Genomic DNA, 23,494 nt, shown 5'->3' on the forward strand with positions numbered 1-23,494 from the left:
GGTTTATTTCCCTCAAAATCCAGCTGCGGGCCGGGCATTAATACAGTTTTGCCGATTCTGCGCATTGATCAGAATGGATTTTGCCATCTTCCTTCCCCTCTCCTAGTTAACTTAAGGCCCAGATAGAATTTTCAGTTCAACGCTACTATCGTTCACCGAACTAGTGAGTCCATTCTCCCACAGCGAAAAAGCAATCTGATCCGGTCACTGCGAGTTTGCAGGAGAGTTGACCTGAAAAGGCTGAAGGTTGGTGAATCTTGTCTTCTCCGCCTGCTTCGTTCTCTTGGGTCATCTTCTTGCCCACCGCAACGCACAGTTTTCTAATTCCCTATCCTTTCATGTCCACCATGCAGCCACAACAACCCCCTCCGCCGCTGCAGGACTCGAGAAACCCTCCTCCGCCCTCTCACCTCTCAAACGGTGCTCCAAGGCCTCCAAACCGAATGGCGAATGATCCACGAGGCCGCGCCCCGCTCCCTGTCCCCTCCGGCCCTGGGGCTCATCTGCAGAATGGACAGCCACGCTCCGTTCCCTCCTTTGATATGGCCCGCAGCCCTCCCAACCCGCCTCCTAGCAAAAGTGAAGACACGCCGTTCTTTTGTCAGCGCCCCTCCATTGACTTGATTTTACTGACCTTGCCATCACGGTTAGATACCAAACACGTGCCCTGCAAATTCTTCCGTCAGGGAGCCTGTCAAGCAGGTCCCGCATGTCCTTTCCTCCATTCCACTGATTCCGCCGTCGATTCTGCGCCCTGTAAATACTTCACAAAGGTAGTAACTGTCTCCGTCCGGTAGCCGATGGCTTTGTGTGGCGAACTTCCTCTTTCCCCTGTTTTACTCGCTAAACTGAAGACCAAACGACAAGCACAAAGAAACTGACCAATGGGTTGCTCATAGGGAAACTGTAAATTCGGAGCCAAATGCGCTTTGGCACATATCCTCCCCGATGGCCGTCGAGTGAATAGACCGAACATTGGCATGGGGATGGGTGGTGGAGGAAATCTCAATCTGGGCGGTCGTGTCAATTATCCTCCATATCACCCACAGGATTCAGCCCTCGCGAATTCCCTACTATCGCAACAGCAGATGAACGGTCATGGGCCCCGGCTTTACCCGTATCAGGAGGATCTGCAAATGCACGGACGGCCTCAACTTCCCATGCAACCCCAGCCGCCGTATGACAATATTCCGATCATCGATACCGGCTTAGAGACTGGTTCTAGGTACGGATCCCCTCCGGAAGACGGTCGACACGCCATATCCCCGATCGGTCGTTCTGCGCTTGATGCTCCCCTTCCTGCTTCTTTCGACAGCCAAGGAATATCTTACATTGCCCGCCACGGTCCCGTCGCCTCGTCAGTGCCCTCCAGGTTCGGATTTGATCTGTCTCCTACCCCTTCATCTCGTGCAGATATGTTCCGCAATCTCCATGACACCACTTTTGGATCGGATTTCAAGAAGTTTTCGACCCTCAGTTCATCTCCCGTTCTCAGCGGAGACGAAGGCACCACTGCACGCGTCATGCATTCGCAACGAGTGTCGCGACCCAAAATGTTATCAGCGAGTCTTCCCCGGCCTACGGTTTTGGATGATTGGGATGATAATTTTGCCATGGAGGAGGATTATCTACCGGCCGATTTACACGATGACGTATTGACACCCCAGGAAAAGATGCGCCGACTTTCGCGGACTGAGCACGATTCTCACAGTGGGAGAGACCTGAGCGGTTTAGGATTACCGTTGACGGGTTCCGCCAAAGTGGGTTCACCTTTAGCGTCCAGCCCGTCCCGATTTGGTGCACTATTTGCCAAGCAGCGACAGAAAAAAGAGGAAGAGAATCAATCAGCGCTGGGCAATGTTGGGTCGCCACTCCGTGATTCTTCATTAAGTATGCGATCTAGCCCAGGTTTACGTCCCATTGGCAGCCGCCCTAGTTCGGGTGACATTTCACCATTCATTGCCAGCCCTCCCCGTCAACCTTCGATGTCAATGATCACTCAACAACTCAGCAGCACCTCGTTACATCCAAATTCCGCACGTCACACCTCCGCAGGAAGTCGACTCGATCGTACTATCTCCTCTCCGATGAGCACAAGCCGTATTGATGAGGAGCAAAGTGATCTAGTATTTTCCATGGAAGAAGAGGAAAATCGACGAAATAGCTCCGCGTGGAATGTGAACAAGCTTGGCACCAACGATGCATCGACCACGTCTCGGGATGGTGATTCTGCAAGTACCGCTACTACACCCAAGGATATTGTATACAAGAAACGAGCATAGCCCTGGAGGATGACTTTCTACACCAAAATGGATTTCTTTGGGCATAGGGAGTTGAAAGATGGATATTCTAACGTCGATTTACCTTAGTTTGATTCTCAATTCCCCTTTGGTCAAACTTTTTGTGCAGCTTATTTTACTCCTTATTTTCTGTTGACAGTTTTTCATCAGTTCCTTTCCTTTTTTTTTTTTTACACTCAAAAAATACCTTCTCAGATTCATCTGGTTTCTACGCGATATCACTATTATACCTGCCAGCAGCATCTTTGCAGCTAATGCTGGCTTTCCAGAAAGGAACCAGCGCAAACCCGCGTATTATCTTCTCTCATGCTTGGTTGAATACATGGCCAAACACATAATGTAAATATGCCCCTTGTCACACTTCTATTCATCTCCACCCTTCTTCCTTGCATCAACTTTCTTGTTTCCAAGCTGTACCTGCACATACTGCGTTGCATTGCATAGTGTAAATATCATGTTGTGCCATTTTTCCTCTGGTTTTGGTGGGTCGATGTTGCACATTCCCAAGTGTATATTCAGTTCTCAGCTAAATTGGGGTCCGAATTTAGATTTACCTTATGAGTGCCTGGAGGAGTATCGGTTTCCAGGTGGGTTAATGTGATTTTTACCAAACCCAGCTCGATTCCTTATATCGACATCTATTTGACTGTGGCTTCGTCATGGAGCCTGTCTCAGGGGCCCAATGAACCCTCAAATTAAGAGATTAGTATACTATAAACAGAATTGGGCGGTTGTTTACTCGTACAATTTTTTTTTTCCATTTGTAGTTTTGACACGAAAATGTTAGAAACATGAATCAAGCAATAAGCCTACTCATACACAGGATTCTAAGCTCCATCAACCTGCCTTCAAAACGCCAGTGAACATGTCCCGATTTCCTTCATGGCCGATCATAACGTTGCAAAAGTGAAAAGAAGAAGAAGAAAAGAACGACAACTATAACACAGAGGATTAGGTAAAGAGCAACGCAAGCATGGAAACTACCCGTCAAGTCCTCTTTTTGGAGGGCTCCGTCAGGTAAGACCAATGGTCTTTCACAGGAAAGTGTCTTTGGCGTCGAGGAAGGGTCTTCGTGTCGAACATGCCCCCCTTTGCATGTTTGCTCACGTTTGAAAGTACGGCCTCGGCCTCCTCTTTGCTTTTGGTACGGCCTGCAACAAAAGCCTTGGCAATCTCAATCTGCCTTTCCTGTCGCTGGTAGTACTCCCTTTCGATTTCTCCAGAAAAAGTTTCCACTGGCTTGGCAGGCTGCGTATCTTCATTTTTGATTTCTCGGTCCGCTTCTTGAGCCACCCCTTTTGCTTCTTCCGTTGCAGGTTGGTGACTTTCCGCTTCGGCGCGGGCCTTTTGCTTGTCAAGGATCTCCTTGCGTACCCGATCAATGACCTTTTGACGCCTTGCCCTCGCGGCGAGGTACTCGGGGGTGTGTTGGAGGGTAGCTGGCTGGTCTTCTACTATATTAAGTGGCGGGGTGCTCCAGAAAAGTACTCGTCCCTTGTCATCGCACTGAAGCTGTGACCGTATTTCTGGAGGGATTGCATTGTTCTTCTCCTCGGATAAAGTGATAAACTCAGGAGGCTTTGGCGCGTTTGGATTGGGAGCAAGAGGAATCGGCATTGGGCTCTGTTGAGGGCGGCTTGTCATATACGCCGGGTAATTCTGCGGCATAGGGTAAGGTTGATGCGGAGGTTGCGGGTATGCGGGTTGCCCAAGGGGAACTTGCGGGGCCTGGGCAGGCGGCGCCTGGGCAGGCGGCGCCTGCTGGAATAACGGCGCAACAGGAGTCTGAGCCTGGAAAGGTTGCCTGGCTCTTGAAGGCATGATCGGCGTTTGCGTCGCAGGCTGTATGTGAGGGGCTTGAAGTGGTGATGGCGATGGCACTGGTGCGAAATTGGTAGAGCCTAGCCGAGGATCGCGTCTCGCGTCAAGATTTGTGTGAGGGGATGGCTGATTCGCAGACATTGGTCTGGATGGTAAACTTTGCTGTCGTTGAATTACTGGCTGCGGTGGAGGTGGAGGAGTCGGCTCAGGGGGAGGAGATTCCTTCAAGATATGTTAGAGAAATGGTGATGGAAAGGAATGTTTGTTGCTTAGCAAGGAAGAAATGAGGACAAACAAATCGAGAATAAAGGAATCCAAAACAACGCTTACATTTTCATCACGGGGTCGGCAATGGACAGCTCCAATAATCGGCGGCGCGTTTTCAGCGCCCCAAGTTGGTTTGGGCAAATCGTCTGTCTCTTTGGCATCCGCCGGCAAGAGATGTTTGATCGGGCTAGGGATTTTCCTAATCTTTCTTGGTCCGTCAAACAAGTCCATTTCATAGTCTTTCTCCCTCACTTCGTCGGGGAGACAGCTGGCCCAAGTCTTAATTTTGTTCAACTTGTGCTTTTCCTCATTATAGCGAGCCTCGCATACATAAACTTGTTTCTCCGGTGGAAATCCTCGTGGTCGGCCGCGGTTGTAACGCGTAAAGAACATCACAAAGCACCTATCCACGACTTCTTCGATGCGGTGGTCTCGGTACTGGCCAGTCTTCATGACTTCATTGGGCAAGAAGTGCTTCTCAACATGGTGAACGGTCTGTTCTGGTCGATAATACCAACAAGCATTTACCCATTTTTGGTCATCTGCATCCTGCCAGGTGCGATAAATCTGGGCAATAATAGGCTTGTTGTCATCATTGGGATTTTGAATATGGACCCAGTCACCGACTCTCCAAATCTCGTTTTTGTATGAGATCCCGTTAGGAAGCGGAAGCCGTCCATCCTCCATGAGATATTCGCTATCCGGCTTCTTCTTTTCTTGCTCGGCCAGTCGATGAGCTTCGGCTTGCAGATCGTCAGCATCGTGGTATAGTTGGCTGTCTGGCTGATTATAAGACTTGGCATTGTTGAACATGAGATCAATGTCTCTCATGAAGTGGTCAACCGAGTTGTACTTCTTTCTTTTAGATTTCCGTTTAATAAGGTCCACGGCCATGGGTTCGCTGATCTCGGTATAGTAATCGGGGTACACAGCCTTATCGGGCAACTTTTCGAAATGGCGAATCTTCAAGCCTCCCTCATCTCTAGGCTTCCGAATTCCCTTGAGTACGGCTTTTATTCTTGCTTCCATGGGGGTATCAACTCGAGGAGGACGGCCTCTCTTTTTGCGTGTGGCTGGATCTGTGCTCTTGCGTAGGTCGTCCTTGTTGCCTCCCCGTTTCGACGAGCTTCCGCGCCGAAGCCGCTTGCGTCTACGACGACTCCCCTCTTCTTCGGAGTCATCAGCATCTTCGTCATCCTCGTCATCCTCTTCTTCATCTTCTTCTTCCTCAACTGGGAGCGGGTCTGCGTCGGGAATCTCGCCTAAATCCGGCAGCTCTGCAGTGTCCGCGGAAATCACTCCTTGATCAGCAAGTTTTTGGAACTCGGAAACAAACACGTCCTTGAAACTGCGAATCAGCCTAAGCAGCCCTCAAGATATCCAAGAGCGACAGACCTTTATCACGAGGGCATCTTCATATGCCTGCGACCTCGGTCGATTGTATGTCTGAGCATTGTGCGAGATCTGTCCGGCAGAGAAAGCTGGTTAGCCCGCAGAACATTTGAGCATTAGCAAGGCCGGTCGCCGGAGAAAACTTGCCAAAGCGCAATCCCTGACGAATTCCGCAAACGTCTTGTACGATCGACTTCGGATCTTCTGTTTCAAGATGCTGAGCGCCATGGGCTCCTTGATGACATCGTAATAATCAGGGACGTTTCGCTTGTTGACGCTACGGTGGAACAGCCTCGACGGATCGTGGCCACTGCATGGGAGTCAGCAAGCCTGAAGCACACAAGAAATCGGGAACGCGGGACTGCGCATACTCGGATTCACGGTACTCGTAGATGGAGAGGACGACGTCGTACATCGCCTTCCATTGCTCGTCGGTGATCTGGCTTGGTTCTTCATTCTGCTTGGGGTCGGTTTCAATCGATTCAGCTGGTGTTTGCTGCTGTTCAGGGAGCTGGCCGGCCATGCCAGTGTTTTGTGAGGCTTGCGGGCCAGAGCCAGGGCCGGCATGGATGCCAGTCCCAACACTCGCCTCTGCCATCACTGGAGAGGCACAACACCAATGAACTGCAACTGGGCACTGATAGATGTCCTTCCACTTGACCAAGCAAGATCCACGCGTGCAGGGAGATGTTGTGTGTGTGTGTGAGTGCAGGTGGGAAGAGCAGAACAGAAATCAGTCGCGCTTTGGAAGAGCTCTCACGTGCAGCAACTCGTTCGTGATGCACTAACTAACGTTAACTAACCAGACGCTAAACCCCAGGGGGACCGGAGAGACAATGATCCGTGCTGGGCCAGGCGATTTCCGCGTTGCTTGTGCGCATGCTGGCGTCTATCGCGGCAAATCAACGGCATGGAGGGGAGGAGAGAGGGGAAGACAAGCCGTTTCTTCATCTCGATCAACTTGCCAGAGCCACACCGTCCGTGCTGCCCTTGACCACGGCGTAACTGGCCAGCTAACCGTTACCCAACTAACTAGCTAACTCACGATCTCGGGGCCTTCTGCAGCGGGAGATGCGGGTGCGGATCCGGGGTCCGTCGGGCCAGTCCACCGTCTCCCTTCAGGACACCGCAACAGTCGGGGATCTGCTGGATCAAATCAAAGCCAAAACGGCTTTGGCTGGTTTCGACATCAAATATGGCTATCCTCCGAGGTCGCTCTCGCTCGACCAAATCAATCGCAGCACAGCCATCACTGAAATTGGTGTGGACCTAAACGGCGAACAGCTCATCATCATCCCAAAGGCGGGTGCGTCGAGCACCGAACCTCCGCCTGTTTTTGCTCAACCCGCCCCGAAAACAGCCGTGGAATCAGAGCGCCAACCAGGCCTCTTGTCGCTGGACCGAAAGAAACCGAACATCGAAAATGATCCTCCAGAAATCCCGTCCGCTGACCATAACGGCACGATCGTTCTACGCATTATGCCGGACGATAATTCCTGTCTTTTCCGTGCCGTCGGAAGCGCCGTGTTGGGTGTGATGGACGCCATGACAGAGCTGCGATCGATTGTGGCTCAGACAATCCAGCAGCAACCGGATACATACAGCCAAGCTGTCCTGGAGCGAAACCGCGACGACTACTGTCGTTGGATCCAAAGCCCAGAAGCTTGGGGCGGTGGGATCGAACTCAGCATTTTCAGCAAACACTTCGACATTGAGATATGCTCCATTGACGTCCAGACCCTGCGTGTCGACCGTTTCAACGAGGGCCGACCGACACGCTGCATCGTGGTGTATTCGGGAATCCACTACGACACCATCGCCCTCTCGCCTTCAGACCCTCCCTTCGACCACGCTTATGCCCCTCCTGAATTTGACACGAAGATCTTTGATTCAGCAGACCCCGTTGTTCTAGAGAAGGCTGTGGAGTTATGCCGGATTCTACAACAAAAGCACTATTACACCGACACGGCAGGGTTCCAGGTAAAGTGTAACGTCTGTGGTGGAATGTTCGTTGGAGAGAGAGGCGCAACCCGTCATGCTGCGGAAACTGGGCACTATGATTTTGGCGAAGCCGGATGATTTCGACTCTCAGCGTCGGTGTACGTACGCGCTCTATACATGTCACGGTAGGACGCCCATAGCTCTACATACCTCCAAATGTAAGATAGTACACTGGCACCTAGTCGTTCCTCCGTATTCTGTTTGTACCGGCGCCCTCAACATGCTGAAGTTGATCCGCAGACAAGCGGAATCAGCTCTGATCACAGATTTAGTCTCGCTTGCAGGCCGAGAGGCCAGAGACCACAACCGCTTTCGCAACGGTCGGTCCGTGGCCGCGGGATGGGGGCAAAGAAGCTTCATGGAACTTTCAACAGCTCGGTTGAGGCATCTTGATGGGCAGGGGGTAACAAAGTCCGCTTCTTTTGCGCAGCTTGACGCTCTGCTTCGTCTCAGCCGAGTCCGGCGGCTTGTGTTGACGCTGACGCCCAAGTGCTTGCGGGATTGCTAACTGGCTGTTCCCCGGGGCGATAGCGCTGCTTTAACTAGTTAACGATCGGTGCTCGCTGGGCCTATGACGTTGGGTCAACGATGCACGTCGCTGGCAAACCTGCTCCCTAGTTGAGACACGCCCCAACTCGATGCCTCCCTCCGCAACTTCAGCAAGCCCCGTCCTGGTTCGTGCGATCAGCATCGGTTCGGGACATAATACGGGAGCAAGCAATGGGGCTGTCGCCCTCCAGTGTTCTCCCGCTCGCCGCAAAACGTCAGTCATAGTTTTAGAACTCTGCTAGGTGTGTACCGTGGATCGACGACGAACTTTCCCCCGATATCAAGGCCACCTACCTCATTATAAATGCCCGGTATCCCGATGGCTTCCCTCGTCATCAGAATCTTTCTCTGTCTTCAACACAGTCTGCCACAACTTCCATCATGTCGCATGATACGGCTCTGCACGGGATCGACTATACAAAGCCCGCCTCCGAGGACCCCTCACGCTTAAGGACCTTTTTCTCAATTTTGCGAAAGTACGCTGTCGACTATGCATTCCCCTGTTACCTACTTTACTATAGGATGTAGCTAATATTTCTGTCACTATCTCCCTTGCAGATTTATCGGGGTAACTGATATCGCAACAGCTCGCTTCTCTTTGCCAGCTCAACTCCTGGAGCCAACCCCAAATCTAGGTATGTTGGGACCTGTTGCGGGCTGGGGGCAAGGCTTAACCTCATGCTAGAGTATTGGAACTATCTCGATCGCCCCGAAAATTTTATCAGGTATGCCTAGAGCCAAAAGTCCACCGGAAACATAAATCTGACTCGTTCAGTATTGGAAAATCCGATGATGAGCTAGGTCGCATGCTAGAAGTCCTCAGATTCTGGTTTACAAAGGATGTGGTGAGCAGCAATTCTGTCCATGTGTTATTGCGGTGCAATAACTGATGACCGAGTAGCGATATGTTAAAAGCAAGCCTTGCAAACCGTATAATTCCGTACCGGGCGAGTTCTTCAGGGTTGGTTGCCGCGCAGCCTTACGGCATATACGAATCCATGGAAGTAGCTAACTCCGTACGCAGTGCTATTGGGAAATAGAGGATTATCGACCTCCTGTTTTTCCAAACTCGGTCGAGGATACATCCCCTGTTGTTCAAACAGTTGGTAACGGAGAAAAGGTCAGGATATCCTATATCACTGAACAAACGTCCCATCATCCGCCAGTCTCAGCTTTCTACGTGGACTGCCCGCAGCGAGGAATCACGGCTCGTGGTTTTGATCAAATTAGCGCCAAGTTCAGTGGTACAAGCATCCGGATTGCTCCAGGGCAACACAATTTAGGCATCTTTATCAGCTTGCACAGGCGGGATAACGAAGAATATCGGCTTACACATCCTGCTGCTCACATCGGCGGATGGCTTAGGGGATCATTGTCGATATCCGTCTCAGATACATGTTATGTGAGCTGTGCCAAAACGAAGATAAAGGCAATTCTGCAGTATCTTGAAGACGGTTGGCTCGGCAGATCGCATTACAGGGTAGTTGGGGTTATCTTTCGGTATGACCCAGAGAATGATAACAAAACGAAAATAAAAGAAGTCCCCGAGGGCGATGTCCTGGCAAAGATAGACGGCAGTTGGCATGAGCAGGTGTACTATACCTTGGCTGGCTCATCTGAACGCCAGCTACTCATTGATATCTCACCCCTATTTCCTGCGGCCAAGGTTGTTCCTCCGGAGGAAGTGCAGCTGCCCAACGAATCTCGCCGATGCTGGTCCGAAGTCACGGCTGCGATCCATGCTAGGCAATATAGCCTAGCAACCCAGCGCAAACACGAACTAGAAGATCGTCAGAGGGTGAGGGCTGCCATCAGAATGGAGAAGAACCACGAATGGAAACCGCGCTTCTTTAAATACCCCATTGATAGCTCAGGGAGACCCGAGCTAACTGCCGATGGTGAGAAGGTTCTAGAGAGGTTGCGTCGAGATGATTACACGTTGGAAGAGAAAGACGTGGCCTAATAAATAACCAGCCGAGTATTGGATTTGCAAAACCGGATCCATACTCTACTATGGTTGGAATGCCACCTTATCATTATCTACGGATTGAGCTACTTACTGCGGTAGCTTCCGTGCATTTGATTTATTTGCTTTAGATTTCAATGTTTGTTGCAAAGCATAATAACTGACGCTGCTGTTTTCTAACCTACATTCTCTTGGCCTTAGTTTCGAGGTTTCGTATGATACCCTTCATTCATTTACTGCTGAATTTCTACTACGTACAAGCGTCCATGGATAGCGTAATATACGGAGTACACTTTTACTTTGCATCGATATTGCCTTGGGTTGTTACCCTGGTTTCCCAAATGTATTTACATAATCTCCTCCCTCTCGTTTTAATGGTTCATCAGTCACAAGTTTGTCAATAGTGTGATTGACATTGTTCATTCTGTCTATGAGTATTTATTTAATCTTTCCGAGTATCATTGGCCTGTCGAAGCTAGATGACACTGGGCCTGAGGTTGTTGAATCCGAACCGGCTTCTGTGAGAGCACCCTCAAGGAATAATATAGGATCTGTGAAACAGGTGGCATCTCGATTAAGAGATGTAAGTTCTTAATGTCTGAAACGGAGGATAGAGATAAAATTCTTGGTTTTCAGTACTTCGTAAAGATAAATGCGTATGCTGGTCACGCTCTTAAGCCTATTCCACTACCAAGAAAACATTTCTGCTGTTCCAAATGCTCCAAATGGGAAATAAAACTGAAGAGGGAAAATAAAATATGTGAACAGCTATCCCTTCAGGCAGCTGCTTTGACCACTTTGAAGCCGGCACTAACTGTTTTGATGATTTCTTCATTCTTATGTGGTAACAAGCTGAGAGCGTAGGCGACATCATTCCATTGCTTCTCAGTGTCGCACCGCGCCAGCCTTGCGGCAAGTTTATCAGCCAATTGCTTAGCATGGCGATCCTAGAAGGGAGTCAGCGACAAGTAAAGAAACATGAGCCTGTTCTCAGTATAAATGTATTGCACAGGGTGTCCAAAAGCGCGTACCTTTTCCACGAATCCGGCGAGGAACTTGATGATCCTCCGTAGGGCATCGTCGGCGAGGTTCTGCTCCGCACTGAGCAAGCTGAACATATCAACAAAGTGGTTATACACCGCATTGTCCTTTGTGGCAAGCTCGGTAAAGAACATCCGAGCGAGATCGGCAACCTTTTTATCCTCATCCTCCAGGCATTTAGCCATTTCGCCGAGCTGGCCTTTAACTTTAACTTGGCCGGCAAGGATCAGGAAAGTAAGGGTCATCAGGCATGTGCGTTTAACCGAGACATCATTATCGTTTAGTCGTCGATAAAGAAAGTCTGTGTTCTCATCAATGAGATGATTGAAACAGACGGCCATATCCCCTAGCGCTATAACCGCGTTACTTCGAACGATGGGGTCTTCCGATCGTTCCATTATTGTGATCAAAAGTGGTAGATTGCTCTCGCAATACTCGCTTGAAACACACATTAGCTTCGCCATGCATATGGTGGCCGCTGCCTGAAGATTCCGGTCCGAGTAAGTATTGTTATTTGCACATATTTCGGCCACGAGAGGGCCGAAGTTGGCAAGGAGTGATCTTGTGCCGAAAAGAAGTTCGCGTTCCCGGATATGCGCCATTGCTTCGGTAAAATCATCTTCAGTTGTACCACCAATAAGGTCTAGTTCGTCATCTACAGGCGCATCGTCCTGATTCTGGGAGATCGAGTTAGCAACTTTGTTCTTTTCTTGTTCGGCTTTGCGACGTTTGAATTCTTGCTCGCAAAGTTCGAGATGTACAATCTGTTTGATTGCAATATGACCAACAATAAAAAGAAGTTGAGACAATCCCACTGGGCTGCTTTTTCGAGAAACATGTTGTGGAGTGTCGGGAGTACGAGGCCTGATCTCAGTGTTAACACTGGATGCCGGATCTCCAGAGGCAGCATGAGGTTGGAAAATGGATTTGGTTTTCCGCCGCACGACGTCGGAGCAAAGCGAGTCAGGGTGTTTGGCAAGAGCATAAATTGCGTTGATTGCCTGTTCCGCTACCCCGTACCATTCTTTGCTCTCTGAGACTATTTCCATCATTGCTGCTAGCTTCATCAAGACAGCATGATCGTTGGGTAGCTTTGGGGAGACCGCATCCTTTACTTTCGCTTGACGGCCGGACTTCATCCTTCTCAACGCGATACAGGTATATTTCGCCAGAATGAGGTCAGCTCGGCCTAATCCACCGAGGCCGATCCGCAGCATTGCTTCAATCTCTTTCACAACTACCTCGGGATCTGCCAGTGCAAGCATTCCGAGCACGATTATAGCGCCTCTTCTCTGAGTTTTGGATATTTCTCTTTTTTGAATACCATATACCTGCCAGAGTTTAACAATTACCGAGTCTGGAATATGTCCAGCCTTCATCATCATGCTCAGGAGCTGTTCTAACGATGTGAGCTCCGCCGGGGAAGCACCGTAGGTCAAGCTGATCATATTGCGGGCGATATAATTGGCAGCGTCATTTGGGCTAAAAGAATCTGGCGCATCAAAGAAAAGGGTTTTGTAGCAATCAATCAGGTGATTTTGGACACCTTTTCCTTCGTCGCTGTTCCCTTTTGTCCAAATTAGACGTAGCATTCTTCGAATACCGGACCGAGCAGTTTCGACTTTGTATGCATCGAGCATTACGAAAAAGTCCATTGCTTCGATCACTTCGCTTTTATTCCGAGATGAAAGTAGTTGCGAGACTGTTGAAGATGCCGAATGTAAAACTTCAATAAAACGGATTGCTTCAAGGTAGTATTTCCTAGTCAGTTGCAGGCGGGCAAGCATTTCTGATGTGGCTGCTTCCTCCTCGGCCCTTTTGATTGCAGCAGCCTTTTGTTCTTCGGACATTCTTGGTGTTTTTGAGGGAGACTCGTCCGGTAATTGAGTCGCATCGTCTAGCAACTCGCTATCTATATGGGCATTTTCCAAGCCTACCTCAGCTAGCCCGGGAGTTTCAGGGGGAGGCTTCAACGCGTTGAGTTCGGTTTCCACAGCTTCAAGTCTCGCTTCCCATTCTTTATAAGACAGTTGTCCCCCGTGCATTACGCTGAAGGGATGGGTGGACACTAATTTGGCGAGTAATTTGATGGCATTCCTGCGAACATGACTGCTCCGGTCCTCTAGACTTCTGCACGCCAACTCCGCGGCCGTTTGGCGCCTCTTTGGAAATTTTTGGTCCAAATCGCTGAGCCTCATGTAGACTTGGATAGCACGGCATCGACAGAATGGGTTCACATCCAGAAAACGTTCCTCCAAAACATCGAAAAATGAATTTATTTGAGTTTTTGCGCTCTCGCTTCTTTCATCTTGCTTGCTGAGATCGGTAATAAGATTTCCACATACTTCGATAACAGCACATCGTAAAGTATACGCCTATATAAAAAGCATAAACACCAGCACAACGAGCGTGAGGAGCCTAGCAAAGGGCATCAACCTACCTCGCTATCAAGTTGCTTAGCTAATAACGTCATCTGTTTGATGACTAGCCGTGGAGCAAGCTCTGCGAGCTTGGTAATAAATATCGAGACTGACTTAGGTCCTTTGGTATCGTTAGGATTGAATTCCTTATTTCCCAGCTCCCTAGCATAGAAAAATCAATGTTAACCCTTTCACTTCTGGACATTTTGGGATCAAGTCACCTTAAAATTTCATCAGACAGCTGCGGATAATCATATTGTTCTGCAAGGATATGTAGGAATTCTGCCATAGGTTCTGAAAGATGTTCAAAGTACGTAAGGCTTTGCACAATTGACGTCTGCGCGCCTAAGGTCATTTGATTAGCACTTCACATGAGCATAAGGGCAAAGTCCTTACCAAATGCATGGCCATGATGTTTCACGGCAATGCATAAAACCTTAAAGGCGTGCATTCGAATGCTCATCGTCTTAACACGCTGCTCGCTCTCAAGGATAAGGTAGATGGAGCGTGTGAAGAGGCTCACAAACGTATCGCGATCCGAGGTCGTCATAAATATCTTGCCCAGTTTTAATTTAAGCACCTTGCACATAACTTCCATAGCTATCTGTAACTGTGTAACAGAATCCCAGGTTTTCTCCTGTGCGGCCGATTTTGATCGAGCCTTTCCCGGACCACGCCTGGCAGGTGCTGAGGCTGCAGGTTTTTCTGCCATTTTTGCTTCCACAGCAGAAAGTGCCCATTGTAGCAAAAACGCGTACAGTTCCAGTAATTGTTTGTGGTGGGAAATAACATCGGATTCATCCGACTCGAGGTCATTGTGAACGATATCTGCTTCGACAGCGAGCCCGGAAACAATAAGATCCAAAACCTTGCTTAAAATTTGAGTGGGAAGCACAGCGGTAAACCTAGATTGCTCATACGATTTAGAATCACGTTTCGGTTGCGGGCATTCTTGAGGGTTACGAAAAGTAGGAGCACACTTGAGAAGAAACTGCAAGGAGTCAAAGAATTCACTTCTTGCGAGCCCATCCGGGCTTTCAGCCACAGCATCAACAATTGGATTCAAAACGCCATCGATCAAAGGGGCCGTAAGCAATTCCGGGTCCGACGCACATTCCTGAAGCTCGGGGTCGGCGTCTGGGGTAGGAACGGAGATCGGGTCACTAAGATAGTACTTGAGAGACTCGTTGATGTCGAAATCTATTCTGTCCTCCATAATGACGAGTAAGATATCAGCACCATGGGTAAGGTGTTCCGCATCAAAAAGCGGTAATTATCAGCGCAGGCGGCGGGGTCTCCGATGAGAGGTTCAGTGGATGTTCAAGCTGTGGGTTGGTTTGTTTGCATTTTACCCTTTTAAGTTGATCAAAACAGCGCTATTTCTACCCAACACGGTTAGATTCAACAGCACAGATGATTCTCAATGCTCGCCACGAAACACAGAAACTTGAAGCTGGTGTGCTCAGTTGAAGGTGTGTCTGTGGCTGCAGGGGCATGGAATCAGCAAGACTTTCATCACCAATTAATTAGCATAACTAGTTCAATAGCAACCAGCTGAAATTCAGGCTGTGACGAGGGCAATCAATGCCGCTTTAGCTAAGTTAACTAGTAACTTTTGACGCGCCGCGTTGTCAGCGCTTAACAACAAGCGCGTCGCCAAAGCTATTGGGGAGACACTGGATACTGCTCTATTAACAGAGTATACATTGTCATTAGTTGACTATCAGCTAGCCTTACAGTGTCATCTTTGGCTAAGATAAAGGGCGGTTCCGGCCACAAGCCAGACTCTAATAATGATCGGTTAGACAACGATGCGTGGGGCTCTGCACTTTTATCTCTAAGTGTTCAAACTCGTTGGTGTCTCTACCCCTTCGCTCAATCCGATTTTCCCCAAATTAGTGCCGAAGGGACTACATTTGGCTTTCCGAAATGGCATTAAATCTCGACGGGATGGTAACTCGTCCTACTAGCATTGAGGAGACCAAAACGGAGGCGTTGGACCATGGAGCGAGTTATGAGAGCTTACAGACGGGTTCCGACCTAGAAGAACTGGGTGATAGTGATCAAGAAGAAACAGACGAGTCAGTTATCGAAGACATGAAGAAATTGGAAGATAGTTTCGAAGGCTTCTCAGAGAGATATCGTCTAATCCGGCGCATTGGAGAAGGTTTGTCCACTGCACTCCCAATGTCCTAAAAGTACCTATTCCTAGGCCCTGAGAAGTCGTATTATCGTTGTCTCCTGAAGACTGATTTGATTATATCTCAGGCACTTTTTCAACAGTTTATAAGGCAGAAGATTTATTATATGATTGCTACCGCAACGACTGGGACTTTGAAAAGGACGAGGTTGAAGATCATGAATTGGCACCCCACAAACGCCGTCGCATCGGGTATTCTGAGAGCGCCTCGGTACAGAGAACAAAGAAAAAGAAGACTTCACACTACGTGGCATTAAAGAAAATATATGTGACGAGCAGCCCTGCGCGGATACAAAATGAGCTCGAACTGCTTCTAGACTTGCGAGGTTACCGATCAGTGTGCCCTATCATCACGGCTTTTCGGCATCAGGATCAGGTTGTGGCTGTTCTACCATACTTTCCCCATGCGGACTTTCGGACGCTGTACCGTACGTTCCTCGTAGAAGATATGAGATGGTATCTCCGGTCCCTTCTCACAGCACTTTACTTTGTTCACCGAGAAGAGATAATCCATCGGGATATCAAGCCTACGTCTGTATTATCTATTCTCCCCCCTCTTTGGAATTGGGGAATACTGACATAATTGCTAGCAACTTTTTATATAACCCAATTCATCGGCGTGGGGTTCTTGTGGATTTTGGACTTGCGGAAGTGAGTGTTTCCAACGTTGAACAGCCATTAAACTAGTATCATTAACTTGGTGATGAACTAGCGTGAATATAGTGGCGCGGAGATATGCACGTGCTCGGATGCAAACGCTTTGAAACGACTTTCACGAAAGCCCTATTTCATGAAACCGCAAACCATGTCAGCGGGTTATCCTAAAAATGACTCGAGACCGTCCCGTCGGGCAAATAGGGCTGGAACTCGCGGGTTTCGGGCTCCGGAAGTGCTGTTAAAATGCCCGTCACAGTCGATTAAAATTGACATCTGGTCTGTTGGCGTAATATTACTCACTCTCTTGGGACGACGGTTCCCTTTTTTTCATTCCGTCGATGATGTGGACGCTATGATCGAGCTGGCCAGTATATTCGGTACTCGCAGAATGAGGGCTTGTGCGGCACTCCATGGACAAGTGTTTGAAACCACGATCCCTACGATTGGAGAAAAGGGGTTTTCCTGGGAAAAAATTGTGCAATGGTCTAACTGTGTTGAATCTCATACGGAGCGTGAAAAACAGGGAATAAAACTCTTGTCCCGTCTGCTAGAGCTGGATCCAAACAAAAGACCTGACGCAGGGGAAGCGTTGGGCGACGACTTTTTCCTCCACCCCGAGGGCGAAGACTTACCTTGGGAAGATGATGTGGTGGACCAAAAGGGTGACGGAACGGCGAGTGCGGATGGAAGAGAAGAGGAAAACGACAGGGCAGCAGGCGACGGCCTAGATGAAGTTCAGTTTATCTAATCGGCAACAGGCTTTGTCTAGACATAGTTAATCACTCCGTACATAACCATGATGTTGTGATGGATCAACCATGAACCTTGCATGTCATTGTATGTAGCTAACGAACTAGGAGACCTCCAGACCTTTGTCGGAGAATCGTGGCGTATCGATCTGCCATTCGGGACGGCCCGGAAAGTGTATCCCATGGTAAGGGCCGAGCAAAGAGGTTGCATTTGTTCATCCAATATCATATATGCTAAACTCCGTATAAATCACAGTAGGCATATGGGCCGCCCCGTTCTGCTCTTCTGCAGCCGAACAAGGCTACCCCGCCTTTGAACGCATTTCGCCTCTTCAGCTACTCCGTACTTCCTGTTCTATTGGCAGACAATGCTTTCATTTGCTCGAGGCATCTGAGGCCTTAGTGCATCAAAGAACGTCGTAAGTTTATAACTAGTTCCTTGCATTGAATCTCCCTCGCCATTTACCGAAGTAGATCTTCTCGCTGCCTGCTTTTGCTCATGATGTTCGCCCAGGAAATCTCGAGATCTGTGACTTCCAGAGCCTTGTTTTGTCATTGATTGGTTCACGCGGTGGCCCAACCCTCGCTTTTAAATTTTTGTGTCCTATGAGTGACTTCTCCTCTCCGCGTCTGCTTTTCAATCATGATTGGCGTATCATGACACCATCCTCACTGCCTCGTCAACCCCTGCATGCCGTCGGCCATTGCAATCCTCTGTTCCTCAATAATTTCTGGATTTGTCTAGAGGCCAGCGGCTGGTTTTGGCTAGACCCCTCTGGCCAGCGAGAGGTTTTCGGGTTTGACCGCAATTAACCCTGTAATAACCACAGAGATCAGATTTCCCCTTCGGGGTTTCCGGTGGGCTATATACCCTACTGTTCGGCCAAAGATAAATAGAGTGTTGCACATGGAAGACACAGTGTCAGACTACAGAGAGACACAAGGTTAAATGCAGTTCTAATGCCCGTGGCATTAGAGGATATTCTCTTTTGGCCTAGTGGTATAGAGCTTGCATTTTTCCAGTCCAAGACACAGCCTACTGATGTTCCAGCCTTTTACCCCTTTTCCGTTTCTTGATGCACCCATGGCTTTGCTTCTGTCCCAGATCCACGCCGAACATCACAAGTACGATGTCCAACTATGTTACCTACTAACAATACGCGTCCAACTACTCGACTCAGCGCGAACCGCCACATGTGAACAGTCTTATCATTGCATTGGGCTTGGAAGAATATTCATGGCAGCCGTATATTTTTCAAAAATGAAGAGAACTAGAAGAGCAAGGAAACAATGAACAAGATCAAAAGGGATCAAAAAACAGACGAACAAAGATTTTGAAGATCAGGCAGGTTATTCTCGACTTATCAGACACCCTCAAACAGCGAGTCTATGACAAAACAGTAGACTTGAAATGGGAATACACCAATTCATCATCTGTTTGGTGGGAATACATAACCTGTAATGCCTTCACCGGTATACCCCGATGTTCTAATAGCATTTTGCCACTCAGAGTGATCAATAGTGTAAAAGTGATCTCCAATCCTTGCATTGAAAGCACGGTAAAGCGGTACTGTTCCGATACCATAATTTTCTGTAAAAACATAGCCTGTGATGCCTTCATATATGTAGCCCAAATTTTGTTCTGCGTTCTGCCGCTCGGATTCAGATGTGGTGTAGAAATGATTGACGAGGCCGGGAGAAAACAGTCTGTGGAGAGCAACAGTTCTCCAGGCCGGTGCTGAATAGATACGACACGCAGAACCTTCCGGAGAGTATCCATTCTCAGTAGTGACTTTGTTGTATTCGGCAAGATTGGTTGTATAGAAGTGGTCGGTACCACTTTGACTATAGGCTCGCCAGAGGTCAACAAGTCTCGCACTCTAATGCAAGGAATGCATGTTAGTAGTGCGAATCTCTCCTGCATCCATCTCTAAGTCGGGTTGAGGTTAAAATACCTGGTTGGGGCTCTCGGGTGATGCTCCTCCCACTGAAGCAAAAACGCCCAAAATGCATATCAACAACGACCACATGTTTGAATATTTCATGATTTTATTCATCAAGATAAGATTATTTTATATCACAGGACAGTGTTTGGTGGTCCAGGAGCAATGCAAGGTAATTGGAAAACAAGTAAATATTCAAGAAGTGATCAGTGAGCTTTATATGTATTCCAATGTTCCATTCTTCCAGCTTTATCACAGACCTATGTATCTACCTACCACTTCATTGAGACTTGCTCACCCCAAGGAGCAGCTGGAACAAGATGTATGCTGGTCAATACATATCAAATCAGACCATCTTACCGCAGCGATTTCGATTTGAACTAACTCGTCTTAAATTAATTCGTATCTGCTGCTGCTCAGGTGCTCATTCTGCAAAACAGTGTTGTGAAACTCCAGACTTCGGAGCCAATTCTTGACCATTCATAAGAAACTGTGTTGTTGATCAAACGAAGATATGTCTGTCAGCTGATACAGTAGATTAACTGTGTGCGTGTTGATTATGGTACTCTAGTTCCATGCTTCTGATTTCTTTGCTCTCCTCTATTTTCCGCATCACTGTGGGTATTCTTGTTATTCATTTTACTCAATCAAGAAAATAGCCATTCAGCTGAAGAAGCCTGTTGTGACATTTGCTCTGCATGCAGAGATTCTCTGAAGGGCCCAGGGGTACTGACTGCATGAAAAATCATACATACAATTGTGCAGCTGCAGGTGTTTCTGATGCGGTTCGGGTCCACAAATTCAGAATCAGCTGAAGTGGCTAGAATTCAGAGCAAGGTTCTAGCACTCTACTAGCCTTTTTAGAGGGTGGGTAGCATTGCAGATAACCGAAACCCTCTTTCCTATTGCAGCTCGGTTTGACTGTATTCGAGAGCATTTGCATAGATGAGTCCATTCTCTATCAAATTGTACATTTCTGGCGACATGATTTTGGGACTGTTGCAGTGTGGATCTTGGGCGCATTCCGGGGTCTTCACTGCTGTACCACAGACAAAAGACTCGTATTTCAAGCCTTGAAACTGCGCTCGCTTCTAAAGTCATGCCTGCAATGCTGTCACACTTTCATCGTTCATGAGGGACTCCCTGCTCTGATACTAGAGTCACTTATTGTAAACTGAGTATCATACGAACAGGAAATAATCTTTTCGGCTGTTTGCAGTCCGTCTTCAGCCGGCCGCAATATGTAGTATCCCACTCCTCCTATGAATTCGGGTTTATTCCTCTGTCTCTCCCGTTTCATTCCATTCTCGTCAAAATCTGGCTGGCGGTTAAAGATGTCCACACTAAACCTTCATCTGCCATAATAATCTAATGGATCAATCGTGAATCTTGCATGTCGTTGAATGTAGCAAACTAGCTAGCCGGATTACCTAACACGCTGTTTCTGAGCCATGAGGTCGCCGGATCATGCCAAGCCATGTCAACGTCATAGCTCGCTCCTCGCGCCGCCGCTGCGGGGAGCTCTGGTATTTATTTGCAAAGCCACACAGCACAATGAAGCTCTTGTCCAGCTATGGAATCCATTTTAAGTAACGGTGATTCAAGTGTTTCTAATCTACACATTTTGTCTCTTATCTCCACTTGAAGCAATAGGTATCAACTTGACTAGATCCCGGGCAGCAGGTTTGCCATCGTGTCACCTCCCACCTTTTTATGGATTGCCTGTTTCTGCTGCTTTCTTGCGATAATATACCAGGCACCGTTTCAAGAGCATTCAAGTGGATTGGCATTTGATCCCTCTCTTCCTTCAAATTCAGCTACCGTCACCACGCAGCACCTGTTCCGGAGAGCCTTCGCCTCAATGGCTTGGCAATGTTCGGGGTCAAGCAATGCGCAGTTGATCAACAATCTGTTTAACTCTGGTCTTATAAAAAGCGAGCGAGTTAAAAATGCTATGCTTCGGGTATGTTCTTCTTTGTCCACCTAGCATCACCAAGTTTTTTTGGTGGGTTAATGCGATACGGGGCTATGCTAATCGGCACAGGTCGACCGTGCCGACTATGCACCAGCCAATCCATACGCAGATTCTCCTCAGACTATAGGGTATTCGGCAACCATCTCCGCTCCACACATGCATGGTCATGCTTGCGAATATCTTCTTGAGTATCTGCATCCGGGATCTCGTGTGCTGGACATCGGATCTGGCTCGGGCTATTTGACACATGTTCTTGCAAACTTAATCACTGATTCTTCGTCGCCTCCATCATCTGCTGAGGGCCATGTTGTCGGTATCGACCATATTCAGGGACTAGTCGATTTATCTAAGCGCAATATGGCCAAGTCTGAATCTGGCCGCAAGCTGTTAGAGACCGGAAAGGTCAACTTTGTTGTTGGCGACGGTCGTTTGGGGTGGTTGGAAGGTGGCCCATACGATGTTATTCATGTTGGAGCAGCGGCAACAACGATCCATCCCGCCCTGATAGACCAACTCAAGGCGCCTGGTCGAATGTTTATTCCAGTTGAATCAACTGGGGAACATAGTAGCGCTCGATTGTTCAACTTGGGTGGCCCGCAATACATCTGGGTCGTCGATAAAAGGGAAGATGGCTCGGTGCATAAAGAAAAAGTCTTTGGCGTTAACTATGTGCCGCTGACCGATGCGCCGCAATAGTTCATTTCCCAGTATACTTCTCGGCTCTGTACTATGTCAATTTGCCTTTTGGTTATAATATGAATCGTACTTTGATCTATTGATGGACAAATGGGTGGGTGAGGTAATAGTCAAGCGAATATATGCAGGCATATACGGTCAGAGTTAGCTTTGATTAAGGTAACAAGTTGGCTGATGATTTTTCCTTTTGAATGGTTTGTGATTGTTCATGGCTCTAGAGAATTAAACAGTTGCCACAAATGTTGTTTGTATCAAAAGAACAAGCAAAAGCATGTGATATGTCTAGGACAAAAGCAGTCCGTTTAGAAGAAACAATGCTAACCAAAGGGGAACCCGCCCGGAAACCCCTGCTGAGAAAATTTAAACTGCTGGCCACCGGCGCCATGATGGAAGAAGAACTGTTGGCCTCCCCCACCCGGCCCAAATGGGTCGCTATGGAAGGGGTTTCCTTGATTATTCTCAGGATTATTCGGATCATCGCCACGGTCGAACCGCGCCCTCAGTTCCGAATCGGCAAGCACTTCATATGCCTCATTAATCGCAGCCATCTTTTTCTCAGCATCTTCCTTAGACACTCCCTGTGATCTCACTTTGTCGGGGTGATACTGCTTGGTGAGTTTGCGGTAGGCGCGCTTGATAGTTGCATCGTCAGCTTCACGGTCGACTCCTAGAACTTTATAGTAATCCTTTTGTTTGGACCGCTTCAGCAGCGTCTGCGCTTTCTCGTGAAGGATTCGGACGGCATGGGTATGTGGGTGGTTTTCATTGGCGATAGCGAGAGTTTGCATTGCTGCTTCGTACTCGCCTGAATCTAATTGGCTTTCCGCCTTTGACAAAAGGCCGTGAAGTGAGGTCGGATTAAACTCAAGGGCTTCAGAGCAGAAAGGTTTGGCTTTGCGCTTGGAGTTCATCTACCAGTAAAGTATCGCGTTAGCATGGTCACCGACAGTCATAACATGAGGCATCCACTAACTTCTCGGTAGGCTTCGCAAGCTTTCTCAACTAGATTAGCAGAGAGCTGTTCTGGCGCATTTTTATGAATGTAGCCATTTGCGCGAGCAGATTTAATTTCATTCTTCACATCGTCGATTAATCCACTCTCCTCCTTGGAGCCCACCAATAGTTCCACCGCTTTGTTAAACTTCCGTTGCTCCAAGAATCGATCAAGACGTTGGAGTAGCTTAGAGATCTGCTTTTGCCTTCTGAATAGGCCGCTGCATACTTTTGAATCTGGATCAGAGTGAAGGCACTTTCGTATCTGCGTTAATCCGCGGTCAGTGTCCGCCAAGGAATAGAACAACATGGCAGAGATTTCGAGATGCGGTTGCATGTAGCCCGGAGAAATTTGTAAGACGTGTGCCAAGTCGCTGATACCCTCTTGGATCTCTCCGCGTTCAAAACGGCATCTTGCTCGACGTTGACGAAGTGGCAGAGATGTGCCCGCTTTTAAGATCGCCACTCCAGCCTGAGAGACACAAGTTTCCCAATCGCCTCTTTTTTCTGCCTTCTCTGCCATG

General features: G+C 48.3%; 8 protein-coding genes across 8 annotated transcripts; 5 read left to right on the forward strand and 3 right to left on the reverse strand.

Annotated features, from left to right (window-relative positions):
* Window positions 1–347: 347 nt before the first annotated feature.
* Window positions 348–2,282, forward strand: UREG_06970 (uncharacterized protein; the record flags this gene model as incomplete). The annotated part of the gene is made up of 3 exons (XM_002583957.1): window positions 348–600; window positions 652–773; window positions 900–2,282. The coding sequence occupies 3 exons, from the start codon at window positions 348–350 to the stop codon at window positions 2,280–2,282; spliced, it is 1,758 nt and encodes a 585-aa protein (XP_002584003.1).
* A 1,005-nt stretch (window positions 2,283–3,287) lies between these two features.
* On the reverse strand, window positions 3,288–6,195 carry UREG_06971 (uncharacterized protein; the record flags this gene model as incomplete). The annotated part of the gene is made up of 5 exons (XM_002583958.1): window positions 3,288–4,343; window positions 4,452–5,729; window positions 5,784–5,869; window positions 5,924–6,090; window positions 6,122–6,195. 5 exons carry the CDS (start codon window positions 6,193–6,195, stop codon window positions 3,288–3,290), a joined length of 2,661 nt encoding a protein of 886 aa, XP_002584004.1.
* Window positions 6,196–6,616: 421 nt separating this feature from the next.
* On the forward strand, window positions 6,617–7,859 carry UREG_06972 (uncharacterized protein; the record flags this gene model as incomplete). The annotated part of the gene is made up of 2 exons (XM_002583959.1): window positions 6,617–6,653; window positions 6,817–7,859. 2 exons carry the CDS (start codon window positions 6,617–6,619, stop codon window positions 7,857–7,859), a joined length of 1,080 nt encoding a protein of 359 aa, XP_002584005.1.
* An 852-nt stretch (window positions 7,860–8,711) lies between these two features.
* UREG_06973 (uncharacterized protein) lies at window positions 8,712–10,293 on the forward strand (the record flags this gene model as incomplete). The annotated part of the gene is made up of 4 exons (XM_002583960.1): window positions 8,712–8,806; window positions 8,889–8,965; window positions 9,018–9,175; window positions 9,355–10,293. The coding sequence occupies 4 exons, from the start codon at window positions 8,712–8,714 to the stop codon at window positions 10,291–10,293; spliced, it is 1,269 nt and encodes a 422-aa protein (XP_002584006.1).
* A 779-nt stretch (window positions 10,294–11,072) lies between these two features.
* Window positions 11,073–14,973, reverse strand: UREG_06974 (uncharacterized protein; the record flags this gene model as incomplete). The annotated part of the gene is made up of 5 exons (XM_002583961.1): window positions 11,073–11,243; window positions 11,328–13,712; window positions 13,778–13,919; window positions 13,979–14,102; window positions 14,154–14,973. 5 exons carry the CDS (start codon window positions 14,971–14,973, stop codon window positions 11,073–11,075), a joined length of 3,642 nt encoding a protein of 1,213 aa, XP_002584007.1.
* A 713-nt stretch (window positions 14,974–15,686) lies between these two features.
* On the forward strand, window positions 15,687–17,362 carry UREG_06975 (uncharacterized protein; the record flags this gene model as incomplete). The annotated part of the gene is made up of 4 exons (XM_002583962.1): window positions 15,687–15,924; window positions 16,026–16,488; window positions 16,548–16,608; window positions 16,670–17,362. 4 exons carry the CDS (start codon window positions 15,687–15,689, stop codon window positions 17,360–17,362), a joined length of 1,455 nt encoding a protein of 484 aa, XP_002584008.1.
* Window positions 17,363–21,167: 3,805 nt separating this feature from the next.
* On the forward strand, window positions 21,168–21,977 carry UREG_06976 (protein-L-isoaspartate O-methyltransferase; the record flags this gene model as incomplete). The annotated part of the gene is made up of 2 exons (XM_002583963.1): window positions 21,168–21,269; window positions 21,351–21,977. The coding sequence occupies 2 exons, from the start codon at window positions 21,168–21,170 to the stop codon at window positions 21,975–21,977; spliced, it is 729 nt and encodes a 242-aa protein (XP_002584009.1).
* A 317-nt stretch (window positions 21,978–22,294) lies between these two features.
* Window positions 22,295–23,493, reverse strand: UREG_06977 (chaperone DnaJ; the record flags this gene model as incomplete). The annotated part of the gene is made up of 2 exons (XM_002583964.1): window positions 22,295–22,888; window positions 22,951–23,493. The coding sequence occupies 2 exons, from the start codon at window positions 23,491–23,493 to the stop codon at window positions 22,295–22,297; spliced, it is 1,137 nt and encodes a 378-aa protein (XP_002584010.1).
* Window position 23,494: the final 1 nt, after the last annotated feature.

Source organism: Uncinocarpus reesii, genomic scaffold (assembly GCF_000003515.1).
Source record: "Uncinocarpus reesii 1704 scaffold_4 genomic scaffold, whole genome shotgun sequence".
Lineage (NCBI taxonomy): Eukaryota > Fungi > Ascomycota > Eurotiomycetes > Onygenales > Onygenaceae > Uncinocarpus > Uncinocarpus reesii.